Source organism: Cephus cinctus, unplaced genomic scaffold (genome assembly GCF_000341935.2).
Source record: "Cephus cinctus unplaced genomic scaffold, Ccin1 Ccin1_scaffold1343, whole genome shotgun sequence".
NCBI lineage: Eukaryota > Metazoa > Arthropoda > Insecta > Hymenoptera > Cephidae > Cephus > Cephus cinctus.
Genome location: NW_014333756.1, coordinates 961,290 through 976,108, shown reverse-complemented (window position 1 = coordinate 976,108; position 14,819 = coordinate 961,290). Strand labels below are relative to the sequence as shown.

Sequence of the window (14,819 nt, the reverse complement as noted above, 5' to 3'; positions counted from 1 at the left end):
AAATACACCCTTCTCGTTCTATAGCTCCCCCTGGTACACTCTCTGATTCGCACATTAGCAAACTTGTTAAGAACTCAAGTACCATTGGAGTACCGTGAAGTGCCCCACTTCTTTTCTCGAATCACTGTACGTGCTTGGGGAATAAAGATTTTTCGATACTTTCCGCTTCGATATACCTATGTGTGTTGGTTAACCTGATTCTCTTTTTTCTTCTTCATTCTTTTCCATAGGACTTTTGCTACGTTTCTACTGTTTAGCTGATACCGCAAGGTGCTACGATTCCTATGGATCAGACTTTTAATTTGTGAGGGGTTAACTTGGGTATATCCACGGCCTTCACCAGTCCGTCCGAGTATTCCGAATATTCTGTTATCTCTGGGAAATATCGCCTGGTCTAGCGTTCCAGAGATATTTCATGAGCACCCTTGGATGGGGGCGGATGACGTCATTTCTACATTGGGGTGGGTCGCACATCGCTCATAAATGTCAACGACAGTCACGTGTTCTGACTAGCGACACTATTGACTATCAATGTCAGTATGCATTGTGTAAACACCGTAATGCTTGATATTACTGTATAGACGTGTTATATAAGAATATCTTATCGTAGAGATCGTGAGAGACTGTATTGGGGAGATATTCATTTTTAATTAATAAATTTCGTAGGTAATTTTTTTATTATTCTCTTAGACGTCACAATGTTTTTTTTAGCATTCTTACTATACACGTATCTGTATACCAAACGGTGATTTGAATATTACGGGAATATCGTTTCAGGTTCCGTATATGGTTCTTTGCCATAAAAATCCCGGCTCGCTAAAACACACTCGATTTCGCGTTTTTATCCCGGCTGTTTTACGCACAGCACGTACGGCGTATCGCGAAAGTGGAAGCTGACGGTTGGATGCGGCTCAATAATGACGGCTCTCGTAATGCAATAAAGTGCAACGTAAAAAGTGAGCGACATGCAGTGAGCCTGCATTGCCAGGAAACAACCGTGACTTTAATCGTATTACAGTACGGCCGAATGTTGGCCCATCGGCAGTCCATTCGTTTTAATGCTGGCGTAACGTCCGGACGATATGGCGGGAATTTCAAAAAGCCGATTTAATCAGGATCCCTCAGCCAATAGAAAATGAAGAGAGTGAATAAAAAAAATTTCTTATCTTATCATAACACCATTGATTAGACTTAAAATATAAATTATACTGTATATATATATATATATATATATTTTTTTTTTTTTTTTCATATGCACAAAAAATTGTCTTTCACTCAACAACCTTAAGAATTTTTATTAAATCTCTCTCTGGCTAATTTACCGCTGGAATGTTATTAGTGTTATTAAAATCTTCGGGATAACGCGCAAAGGATAAAATTAATATAGGCTAGGACGAGAACCAAGGTGAGGATGGTACCTGTTAGCCCACGTTGTACGAAAGGCAGAAGCAAAAGCAAGAGAAACTCGGCGTAGCCTTGGCGTGGGCAACGGTGTATCTTATCTCTTCGGATCCAGCAGACTCGGCTGTCGCCCCGCGCTGTTGGCTAAGTGTTAAATATGTTAATTTTTATCGCGCATTACTTTGCGGATAAACGCGCAATTTACATACTAAATTGTGCTATATTTTTTCCAGATAATAACAACCCGCAGGGAACCCGTGGAACTGGCGAACGGAATACGTGAGTCGTTTATCGGTCAGCGAAATCGGAAAACCTATCGACTTCCCATCAGGAATAACTGCGCGCAATAAAATGACGGAAGGTTGAAGGATTCACTGTAAAAAATGTTCAACCCACCCGTTAGAGAAGTAGAACGTTCTTTGGTTAACAAGGATGCGACGACTGTGCAATTTCCTTTAGGAGTGCAGGGTTGCATTTCCTTACCGGAAAAAGCATGTATATACGTACATATATATATTATACCCTCAACTTCTCAAGTCTTATTAAGATTTGAATTTCCATTTCGCGCGACCGTATCTGCTACCCTCCCCTACATAGGTACATACCTTCTTCCTCTCGAAGGTGGATATAAAATTTCTCCGTGCTCCAAAAGGTCGTTCAGCCTTCGCCTTTGTAAACTAGACAATTACCTTTGCTAACTATCAAAATGGCTGGCTCTGGTAACGTTACGAAAGCGAGAGACCGCGGGGAGATTAACGATCGTAAAGAACCTTCGCCTAGTAATTTGGCTGGCGTTGCAGGCCAGCCATAAATCCAAGTGCATATCTGCGTCGTAAAGCGCGGTGGAACTCGCGGGACGCCGAAGGGGGACGTTCGTGGCACTGTGGGAGGGGGGAAGGGAGGGGAGGGTTCCTGGGATGGTTTCGGCCCACCTCCGATCTCTCGTAAATTTATTATACGAAATATCGGCGGGCAGCGTCTCGTAAAGCAAACGCCTACCCTTACGAGGTGTATAGAGGCGTGTATGAGAATTTGCCACGTATGAATATACCTGTATGCACGTGTGTTTATATATATATATATATTTCGTGTATATACAGCTATACTTGCTCTTCATTAAAAAACGCGCATCTCTATCCCTTTTGGCTGGCGTCGGTTGGCGTCGGTTGGCGTCGGCTGGCAGTTATGTAAGCTAAGAGCTCCGCAGGTTAAGCCGCCATAATCCCCGAGCTGTCAAGCCGCCAACCGAGATGAAACAATTGCCGCCTACCGTCTGACAGGTGGGCGCATTTCTTTTACAGCTCAGCCACTCTTCCTCTCGCACGACTTTCCTTCCGTCTTTTTCCTTTCATCCTTGCCACCCATTCTCTCCTTCTTTGTGCTCCTTTGGTTTTAGGTGATTTCTTTTTTTTTCTTTTTTTTTTCTTGAGACTTCCTGCCAGATCCAAGAGGACCCATAGTCACGAGATTTATTCCTAGAAGAAACAGTGCCGACCCGGTGAGCTGTCTATTCGTAAATCGACTCTGGACCAAATGAGGCTGGGGACCTATATTACGCGATCTTCTGATCTGTACCAGACGTTACGTCACGTCCGGGTGGATGGGAAATGTGTATTGTGGCAGATATATGAATAATACATGAAATTCAATTCCTTTGGGATGGACCGAAAAATCTTTCTTCAAGGGTAAACGTACTAATTTGTTATCGAGTTATCATTGATATTGACTGATCGATCTTTTTCGCTGTCACTTTCAGTCATTTTCGGGTCGGTCTACATTATCTGGCAGATAATCGATAATGATGCTGAATGCTGGCTGGTAAAAGACATTTTTAGGTTAACAGGTTAGGTTAAAAATTAATAAATAATGTATGCTCTATTTGTTTTATCTGGATTGTGTATGTTGTATTTTTAGTTACTTATTTATGATGCTCCATGATGAATTTTATTTTCGTGTATTTATTGGTTATATGTTAATAAAATAGAAGAATCACCCTAGTTATCTGACACTTCGTATTTTCGCTCTGATCGATTGTATTTGCCAAAATACACACGCGCGAGATTCCCTTTTCTCTGTGACAGCGGATATGTAAAATAAAAATTGTATAGAACAAATATTTCTCTCGACCACAACTGTTGATCATTTTGATATGTATATTTTTTTTTTCAATTTTCACCCCGTTCATTTACCCCAGTTTTCCAATATTCTAGGAAAATTCTGCCATACAAAAATATTTATTCGTATGGAAATTGTATGCAGATATAAAATACTGTGCAGAAACGATATATAAATAATTGAGTATAATCACTGGGAAGCTGTAACAATATTATACAATAGGAACTGTCAACAATAAGTGACATCAGCCGATCAATCTTTTCTGTCATTGAGAAAATGTTATGCTTCGTGATTTTGCATGTTTGTCACAGCGTGGCTGTGTCAAGATTGACAACTGCTGGTAATGGAGCAGGAAATTGAATCGTTCGATCAACATGACGTATTGACAAGCAGCTATAACTGATTAGTATTGTAATTTCTTGCGGGCAAACGATACATGGAAACGAGTAGTTGTTAGAGAAAAAAGTAATTCGATTTGCATATACGAGTATAATTGAATTTAAAAAAAATACTTAGCGTAGGGAAAACAAAAATTTTCACTATCGCATTAATACTCCAATCACGTTTGTTAAAAGGTTTTAAATTAGTCGCAGCCCGCATGGCGCTATTTGTGCGAACGAGAATAACAGGCAGACGGTCACTGATTAATAACAGGCTGCTACCATGAGAATACATAATCGTCAGTTAGGAATCACCTTGCAAATGTTTTCTAAGCACCCACAGAAGAGAATAGATAATTATTAGAGACATCGTAGAAAATCAATAAATATCCTTATGAATTATTCATCCCCATTTATCCAGTGCTTGTTCAAATACAAGAAACTTTTACATATTGCGGGAAGTTAAACAATTTTATAAGAATATCACATAATTACACTGAGTATAAATAAACTTGTAGTTAAAAAAAAAAAGATGCGTATAAAAAAAAAATTTGCCCAACGCGGGGCTCGAACCCGCGACCCTGAGATTAACAGTCTTACGCTCTACTATTTTCATTGGCTTACTCTCAAAATATTATACGGTCTAAATTGTAAGGTTCGAACAAACTTAATAAAAAGCTAAAGAAAATAAAAATATAACTTCGGACGTTTGTCTTAGCTATAGGCACTCATATCCTAACTGGATAATATAAGCTGAGCCAAATCTGTTTCTATTATCAGCTTAATATGAAATAACCATAAACGTGCGTTTATGAAGAGTTATGCTCTGAAAAGAAAAGAGGATGAGTTTCATTAAAAAACCCAAAGCCCCAGTACAAAGGAACGAATATATACAATGTATATGGTCCAGTCAGGATTAAAGACAGTAAAAGCTAACTGCTGAGACGGTTTCTAGTGTTATGGAGTTATTGACTGTAGTTGTGACTTTACCCAAGTCACGTGCCTTTACCGACAGAGCTAGCCGGGCTATGGGACTACGAAGACCTCAGTGGTCTGTTACTCACTTCACGGTATATCTCATTGTAAAATCAGAAAAAAAAAACCAATTTATATTCCCTTCGTAGTAACATATTAAAAGAGCCCAGGCAAGAAACGCACATAATTTACGTAAATCTCGACGTAAATGCTCGTGAATTATTAATACGCAATAGTGGATTAAGATCGCCGTGACTGCAGTCCACTTGAGCTGCGCACACGAGAAAAGTGAAGTTAGCGAGAATAATCAGCAGATTATAAACAACGGTCGTTAGGAGCGTCAAGAAGGCGAATAGATGCGGGTCGTAAGCGCACCGGAAACGCGCTGGTATCGCTGCGGTTGATGCGTCCTATGTATCGCAGAGTCCAGGTATACCCGATACAACGCGCAGTGCCTATAGGCAGGGAAATGAAAGAGAGAAAGAGGAGAAGAGACGTAAGAGCACAGGATATAAATATGAGCGACAGAGTGAGATGAAGGAGCCACAGCTATTCAGACTGCACCGACGTTGCTGGAATTGCTGAGTGGTTGTTCAGCCGTATTACCTATAGACACATAAGTAAGTACAGAAGTGGAACCACGGACGACGCCATCAGCCATACAACGTCTGGTAGCTACTGTCCGTTGCTCAACCATTAATACAGATGTTGCTTTGCGCTATGTTCCCTGGCTGCGGCCGGGCAGGGTTTATCGCCACTTTGTATCTCGTCTCCGGTGTAGGTTGTTGCTGGTACCTGGTCGACTTCTACATATACATATATATATAGCTTGGCTACCAAGCTCTTTATAATAACCGGACTCGGTCTCGGGATAAATTTTATTACAGATTTGATCTCGCGATACTTTCGTAACGGACACCATTGCTGAAAGTTAATAGAAATATTTTCTTAGTATATCAGCTGAGCGATTCGCACTCAGACCCCGTCTATTACGGTGTGTCGGATGATGGTAATTTTTGGAAATTTTAGAGTGGACCAATTTCATGTTTTTTTTTTTTAGAATATTTTTTCGGATATGTTTTTTTTTTATTTCTTGTCTGCGTTTATATATAACTTTGTACATGATCTCACTGGATTTGGTATCGCGGACGGTGAAGACTGACGGAATGATAGGCAGAATGGCGGACGGCAAGTGTTCCGTAATCTAATGAACCCCTTTTCAGCAGCTGACAACGCGTGCCTAATCGCTGACAACGCTGACAGCCGGAGACGGCTGAACTCCGCCCGGTTGACTGAGCCTTTACGTTCCTTGTCGAGTGCGGCTCCCGGTTCCCGGCTCACGGCTCACGGTTGACCTACCCATGAAATTACGTAGTCAAGATGCGGCACGTTTTTTAGCTATGGAGATCTGATTTTTTTAACGGTTCAACTTAATTTGCGTATTTTTTTTTTTTGACAAAGCTTTGATTGCTTTTTCAGTATATTTTTGGAAAATCTTTTTTTCACAATTTACACGTGAAATTTCGTCGGACTCGGTGATTCTGTTTGAAATTGCTAAACTCAAAGAAATTTACACTCGACAAACGAGGTTTTAACCATGCGCGATCGTATTCAGGTTAAATACAGGTCGGACGCTGCATAAATTTGTATTTTAAACGGATTCCGTGTTGTTTGTCAATCACGGGAAATCCTCGACGTTGACTACGATGTTTCGCGAAACGTTGATTGCCATGCGGATCACGGCTTGTTTACGCGAGCAGCGTAATTAACAGATAGATCACGACCAATTGCCCTTTATAAATGCTATATGGTTAAAGTATAGTACCAATCGTATATAATTAAAAAAGAGAAAAAAAATTATAAATCTAACACTCCTTAACGATTAACGAACTCAGTGTCTCATTTGCGTTATATAAATTCATTAATGAGCCGAGTTCCTCGACAAGAATTATTTAAATTGCAATCTATTCAACGTGCCATGTTATCACGTTGTCGGTCCTCTGCACTGAGCAGGATAATTAACTGTCCCACAGCATCTGGACCACACACGTTGCCTCCGCAGCAGCGTTTTACCGCGCGTGTGCGACAGTCAATAATCTCATGGCGATTAAAGATGGAATAAAAATTTTTGTTATGGACAATGAAAAAGTTGATCTTGTCAAGTACTTCTGGAGGGATTATTCCATCTGAATAAAATATCTTTGCAATTGCTTTTACGATAGGAGTACGTTAGTGTCATTTTCTGTGGTAAACGGAGAAACGCTATAAATGTATACAATGGGGCCAAGCAAGCGTAGACGGCTCGGTATGGTAATGGGGCTTGGTTAAAGTCTAACGTTTATTCCTTATACATAAAATAACGATTAGGTTAACGTAAAAGCGCATTGTGTCGCGGCGAACTTCACGTTGCATCCATATCGTTAACAATGGTTATAATGTTATATGGAGAACGTGCCATTCGCTGCGTTCTTGAGGTTATGTAAAATAATTGGATTTTGATATTTAAATTTTTTAAGCGGCACGTATAGAATAATATTTTTATTGATTCCAGTGATTTATGCGGCATAGATAATTTTTTGTTTAATATCAATTTCCAAGTTTTACAAGAATTTTAATTATAGCTCTTGAACATTCTCAGAGTATAATTTAATTGTATTAAATTAACATGAAATACACATTACGCCGTACAAGCTGAAAGTATATTTTTGAATATTCGATAATTCAATTTTTTTTTTTCTACAAAAATTAACGACTCCTTTCCAATGAATTTTACAGTTCACTCGAATAACATTCGTATATCTCATACGAACTTCAGTAATAGTCATTAATCCTCCGACCTTTGATCTTTAATCGGCGGATAATCAAAGACCTCGTGGCAAATACTGCTAGCTGCTGGTAATATATATTAATGGAGTTTTGATTTAGTATCGGCGAGGATAATAAAAGAGATAAAAATTTAGAAAGAACAGGATTTTAAGAAATATGTACAGGCAGCGTATTTTCAAAAAACAGGAAATTATTTAAAACAATGGCGAAAAATATTTTTTAACGTAAAAGTCGAGAAATTTGGCAAGTTTGTTAAAACGGTTGAAAAATCTCATCAGGTTTCTGCTAAAGTACCAAAATGGCGTCGTACGGTTCCTTCAAATATTTCGCAATGACTGCCATTATTTATTTTAAACAGAATCACAGTGGCGCCACTGGCAATTTTTTTTTCCAACCCGAAGAAAGCGTCCTCGCCGATAATAACAGGGACTCCGTGTATAAGGAGTGCGGAAGAAAAAGAGAAAAATTGCACAAAGTGCCGAAGGTGTCGGAATGGCAGTAATTTATGTAAGTACTAGTTCTCTACGCGCTCGTGACGTGCTGGATCTAACTTTCGCTTTAATCACTTCGGTGATTAGATATATCTTGTGCACCGTATATATAATGGTTCGACTGTTGTTTATACAGACGATCATTACAGTAATTATGATAGTCGTGGGTAATTATTATAACGTCAATAAATTACAGAATAATGTTCCAACATTATAGGTTTCTCCAAGCGGTTGTATAATATATACGTGGGTATTAATGCAGCCGTTGGACGCCTGTCGACTCGACGATTACCTTAATACTCGGCAGTGCTCGTGCATTGTGTGCATTATTACGCCTGTCTCATATGTCTATACATAGTAGAAACAAGGGGAGTATGCCACTCATATAGTAAGTGTATAGTGTATCTGTATATTATATCTCTCATAGAATACATAATAATAGATAGAATTGAAATGTAATTACAACATCTTATATATGCATCTGAACATAGCCATGTAGAAATTTTAAGACAGTTGAATACAAATTTAAAGATGAATTTATACTCGATTAAAATATCGCTACGATCTTTAATTGACTATATAGAAAATTCATACTTGATTCTTGATAAAAAATTATTTAAAAATTCCTGAAATATATCTAAATTCTGGTGCTTTTGAAATAATAAGGTAATATTTAGAGGTTGGAATGATTCTACGTCAAAGGAATACAAGGGAGAAATAGCAAAATGGAATTTAGATTATGCAGTTTCCACAGAGTTCAGATCGAATACCGATAAGTTTGATGTGTTAGTTTGGTTTTGTTTAAAAAATTATTAAAAAATATTAATTCTCTTCGATATATAAAGTAACGAGAACGCGAGTATCGAAAAATGTGGGACAAAATAAAATTTGCAATTTATGATATTACCTGTACCAAAAAGACAAGTAAGCTTACCATCAGTTGTACGCAGCACAGTAAGCGGATGAGAAAATAATCTAGACTCCGTAGTTTATCCACAGACACAATATTCACAACTGTATAACCCCGAAGAATTAAGTCAGACCACCATGAAGGCCAAATACAAAGGGAATCGCTAGTCGCAACAGTGCTGCCATCTGTCAGCCTGCCGCAGTACGCTTTAATGTAGCGACACTGAGCCCATGCAAAAGGCTACAGTCAATGTCGCGTCGTATTGCAGCTATATCTAGTCACGTCGCCCGCAGTGCAAATGGATATTTTTCCTCGACCAGACATACTCGACAACTTCAGCCATGAACTTCAAGGTTCGTCCACAGTGTGTAAAGCATCCAAGAGAACTACGACTGTCGAGCATTAACACGACGGCGATGAAAATTGAATCCAAGCAGCTGCGAGGTAAGCATTAGTTAGCTCGAAGAGAAGAAGATCAATGGCTGCCTTACTTACGTCCCAGTGGCAACTCTCACGTGTTGACGGAGCATAAAGGTATAACCCGATTATTAAACGTGAGAGGATTAACCATGCGCTCAGCCACAGCTGCCCATTTTGGTTTCCACTCGAGCGACAACCAACAAGCAATTGGCTCTTAGAGAGTAAAGTGGCTCCAGGCAGCCATCTCCTACAGTACCTTAGGGATAATACACAATCGAATTGGCCAGTAACATTGGTCCGGTTCTCTCGACGCAGAACGGAAGATAACAAAGTATGTCTACCTACAGTACGATTCACGCCCATAGTTATTTACCTTGAATATTACTTGTGGGGAAACGCGATGCCCAAGGCATCTGCGATTAAATCCCTGAACTGGTGCTCCCTGTTTGGGAATCGAATTACTGCGAAATTTTCAGATGATCTCTCTTCCGGTTGGATTGACGCAATGCATCCCCTTGACAGGGTGCATCCTCCTTTCATTGTAACGAGTGACCATCCCCCATTCTATACGGTATATGCAACCCTTGCAATACATTAAACATTTTGCAACGCTATACGGATAGTCACCAGTGGCAACTAATTCAGTTGCAAATGACTTGATGATACATCACTGGCCGCTGTCATAATTTCACGATACGTCATCGCTCGTGCGTGACTCTGTTGCACATAAACAAGTTTAGATACGCTAGCGAACTAGATGCCTGAGCTTGATTGATTATCCGGACAGCTTGGTGTAACTTGAAAATCAATTTATTATTCAGGTATGACGTATATAGAACGTTCCATATGGTGATTATATAGTTGAAAGTATATATATATATATATATATGTACTTCACTTTTTACACTCGATCGATTCACCGGTAACGATATGCTACCATTTTCAAAACTCTTCACACAAGTATCGGTACGAGTGCGTACTCTAGTACTAAGTAGCTTAAATCGAGAAGATCGATATATACGTAACCTGCAATTTGATCCCACGGAAAACAATGTTGTTGGAAGACTCGTGTAATATACAAATGAAAAGTACTTGATGCCGAGTACTGGTGAATGAATTTGACGGTGACTAATTCGTCTGGGAATTCGAAACGGCAACCGATCGCTTGCACAGATAAGATTGATTAAAGTATAATCGAAGTTGACGTGTATATAGCATATATATACGTATGTGAAAAGGTCATAGCCGACTAGGTAAAAGCTCAAGTGCAAACAGGGAGATAGACTCGAAGTTTTTAGTGGCTACAAGGGGGTTCGAAGGGGGACAAAAGTCGTTAAGAGGATCTCGGAGTTTGTTGTTCCCCGTTCGGCCGATAGGTGGCTACCACTTTCTTGTATACGTACCCAAGTTATAACCCCGTCGACATTCCCACGATTACAGCCTGTGGTTTTGCTTTACATAAAATAACCAGGATCAGCGATTTCCAAGAGCCATAGGCACTCATCTCGCGTGGCGTATACCCACTCCTCCCCTTTCTGCCTCCTCGTTCTGCCATTATCGATAGCTATACGCTCGAGCTGAGCCGCCGCATTTATGCATGGCCGCGTACATAATAGGCTCCTTTTCACCACAGGTCTTATTAAAATTTTTGATCAGCTGGAGGTGAACGGTATGCAAATTGGCTCGAAAGAGCTTGGAGCGAGTAAGGTCGATGGGGTGAGGTTACGGCGAACCGTGCCGAACCAACCCCACGAAGTAGTTCTCAATGCAGTAATCGAGTGGCGTGGGGTCGCGACTTTCGCGGTTATAATTTCAATGCCGAAGTCCCGGAGAATTTTCGTAGCATTGTTAGCACGGGCGGAAGAGAAAAATTTACAGTGCCGACTCTGATTGATATGAGTTAGAAATATTGCGTTATGAAAAATTCATACCGGAAGTGGCTTGTCGGAGAAGATTTTTTTAACTTTTTTTTTTGCCTTTAATTAAATTAAAATCGATTCCCATAATTCTTTTTTGAATTGATAATCGTGGTTAAGACATTGTTTTTGCTTTTTTGACGTTATCTTGCTGTTTGGATTGTACGTTAAGAAAAATGTATTTTCAGGTAATTAATTTAATGAAGGTAATTTACGTTTATATTGTAGGCACTGGCTAAGACGTGTCGGTATACATTAACTTGGTACCTCTTGGCTAATAACAACTTTCGCAATAATTTGATTTGGACTTCCCATAATGAGTTCTGCGTGCGCGTAATTATACGTCTGCGCGGAATCATTACGCCCTGTGGATTTAATGACGATGTTTAAAGTGAAAAAGAAAAAGAATTTCCGACGCCGAGGATAGAAATCAATTTATAAACGTCGGGTAACCGCGATAAATGATCCATACGAATAATTAGCTTTTTGTACCTATATACAATATGCAAGTACTTTCAGCACGAGTCATTTGATACGAATACATGACTGCCATTTGCTAAACCTTACCATAATAAATCCCTGAGGCATTCGAGAAACGTGCTACGCGTTGTTTCAAAAAAAAAAAAAAAAAAAAAAAAAAAAAAAAAAAAAAAAAAAAAAAAAAAAAAAAAAAAAAAAAAAAAAAAAAAAAAAAAAAAAAAAAAAAAAAAAAAAAAAAAAAAAAAAAAAAAAAAGACCAATAATTCTCGAGAAATTATTCTACACGGGCGTACCAGTGTGCTCGCGTGTCGTTTAATAAAGCGAAACAAAGTATGGGAGTGAAAAAAATGTAAAAATTTATCTCATTGTTCTAATCCTCCAACACTCCGGTCCAGCGCGATCATTCATCTTCGTGTGTTCCATTATGCATTAGAAACCACAGCGTTCCGGTTCGCATTAGTCCATTCAACGCCAAACTGGATACAATACGAGGTAGGAACACAGTGCATCGGTAGGGTCGTTACCAATCTATACAGAGTGCATATACCTGGATAAGTAAAATCCCTAGAGCCAGCACGTAGGTACTCATTGGTTTACTACAGGAATGCCCTTAATGACGTAATGTATAACGGGTGTTGCGAAACGTCTGTATAAGTTCTGGGAACTGATTAGACATTGTTACTTCGTAATATCAGTGTATCATTGTGTTTACGTGCTTGGGTTATCTGTCCTAGGGATATATTTAGTAAAGGATTCCGTCGAGTCCAGGGATATTTGAATTTACTAAGAGTAAATATTTTTATTGGTTGTTATGGGAATATTAAAATTTTAATATCCCATTTTTGTTTATCGATTAATAATAATTTTTTGTATTCCCCTACACCTGGGTGGCTCCTTGTATATTTAAATATATATTACTCAATCCTTCAGTAATTACCTCTTGCGAAACTCATCACGGCCTCCTTTTTTTAGTCGCGACTCGACGTCGTGTCCAGGAGAGAATAACCATGCGTTATAGTCTACACGGCTTAAGTTCCCTTGAATCTTGCCGAATCCTTTGCTCGCAAACCGCAAATGGCCGGGCGAGTAAGAATCGTGGCCGCAAGGAACGAGACGGAATGGCTCCATCAATTCGGGAAGCTAATTGTAGAGGCTGCCTCGCGGCGACCTCGCGTCTTGTTCCCCTGACTTTTACAACCAGCCTTAAATTCAGCCCCACAAATTACTTGCAAAACACGTCGAGAGGGATTTTTACTCCTTTTTCTCATTTCTTTTGGTCTTCGAGTTTTGCTTTGCTCTTTTTACTCTTTAACTTCACCCGTATATATATCCACGTATACGCGCATTCGTACACAGAAAGATATCCGATGGGAAGGAGGCTGTAAATCCTCGTTGAAACGTTTTACCCAAGATCGGCTGGATGTTCTACACGGATTCTTGAGATGACTTCGCCTCCTGCTCTACGGGACTCTTCGTTACGTAGTTTTTTCTCTCATCACTTTGTTACCCGAATCTGCTCCCCATTGCAAGAATATATTTTTAACATCCTCCTAAACAGCGAATACCTCGCTCCTTGCTGTACGTTATTTAGTCTGGTGACTTTTAGAAAGAATTTTAAAGTAGTACATTTTACGTAGTTAAAGTATGAGATTTTTTACAAAAAAAAATTTATTTTCCCATTATACCTAATTCGCATCACCGATACTCATACACGGTATATACGAAAAATTTTGGGTATAATAATTTTCAAAAAAAAAATTATCACGGTAAAACGTACGAGTCGCCAAGGAATCTGGTACAGTATAAATTGGAAGACTCTTGTAGGACATTCTTTGGATTTTGTAAAATCCAAAGGCACGTCCCGGTAATATCCGTCTAGCCAATCAGGTCTGGAAGCTCTAACAGCGAGAGGACCATTTGTAGCCTCTTATCCGTCCTCTATCAACCGTTTAGCCGAAGATTTATTCGGTAAGAGAGCGCTTACACCGGAATCTGACAAGCTCATCTTTATAGTAGACTCGGGGATGCTGCTTAAACTTGGGTTTCCAGCGTATCAAGACGAACGAGCGTCGGGCGTTCACGAGCGCTGGGGTCGGGGGCCACCTTGGCGCTACACGGAATTAATTTAATCGTTAAGCCGGCATCTAATTAACCGGCTCGGCCGAGGGGGCTGCCAACAGTTAGGTCGGCAATAAAACAAACACTTTACCGGCGGGACCGGTCCCGCTGAAATAATTACCCGATCTAATGAAACACATCGAGTGTTTACGAGCTGCTTTAATGCCTCACCACTCACTTCCCCGATCCATCCCTTTTATTTTATTGCTTTTCTACCTTTTATCCACTTCTCCGCGAGAATGAATGTCGAACTCGGTCGAATTTATTTTTTTAATTTTTTTTTTTTTTTTTGAAATTTTTTCTCATTTACTTTACACATGGAACGTGTTGTGTATATTTGTGCATACCGAAGACAGAGAGATACTTGTATATCCATGTAACTTAGCAACACGAAGAAACTGATTGTCGGGAATGAAGTCATCCGCGTAGAAACTTAATCGATCGTAAAAACCTTTTACAGATTTTTCACGGAAGAATTGATATCGATGTCGGAGTTCTGTCAGACGTTAAATAAGGTAACGTAATTAATTACGTCACGAATCGATAACGATATATCTATGTATATATCGGATAAAATTCAATTAAATCAGCTCTCGCGAGACTGCGCTATAATACATAGTCACAACTATATTTGAAAAGGGTGATTAGACCGCGTTTCGTCAGCCTGACACGTGGCCCGTAATGTTTGAGTTCTAGAAGCTCGAAGCTGTAGGGGTTGACGTTGATAAATGAGACTTAAGTGTTTAATAGACTGATCGATATTGTTGCTCCGGCAGGAGTATAAGAA

General features: G+C 39.5%; 1 protein-coding gene and 2 long non-coding RNA genes across 9 annotated transcripts in view; 2 read left to right on the top strand and 1 right to left on the bottom strand.

Annotated features, from left to right (window-relative positions):
- Nucleotides 1-2,320, top strand: part of LOC112495140 — a 28,835-nt gene extending 26,515 nt beyond the window's left edge. For both annotated transcript variants that reach the window (XR_003061431.1, XR_003061432.1), the window contains exon 5: nucleotides 1,635-2,320. This is a non-coding gene — a long non-coding RNA (uncharacterized LOC112495140). The remainder of the gene's footprint in view (nucleotides 1-1,634) is intronic.
- LOC107273050 overlaps nucleotides 1-9,244 on the bottom strand; it is a 20,385-nt gene extending 11,141 nt beyond the window's left edge. The window contains exon 1 of the long non-coding RNA XR_001539132.2: nucleotides 9,123-9,244. This is a non-coding gene — a long non-coding RNA (uncharacterized LOC107273050). The remainder of the gene's footprint in view (nucleotides 1-9,122) is intronic.
- A 90-nt stretch (nucleotides 9,245-9,334) lies between these two features.
- The window catches only part of LOC112495138, a 25,355-nt gene continuing 19,870 nt past the window's right edge, over nucleotides 9,335-14,819 (top strand). For 2 of the 6 annotated variants that reach the window (XR_003061418.1, XM_025090338.1), the window contains exon 1: nucleotides 9,337-9,542. Coding sequence is in view for 1 of the 6 variants with exons in the window: in XM_025090338.1 (XP_024946106.1) it covers nucleotides 9,440-9,542 (103 nt within the window). In the remaining 5 variants the exon portion in view is untranslated. Of the gene's footprint in view, nucleotides 9,543-14,819 lie in introns of all 6 variants that reach the window. The other 4 variants (XR_003061415.1, XR_003061414.1, XR_003061416.1 and 1 more) reach the window with 3 other exon arrangements.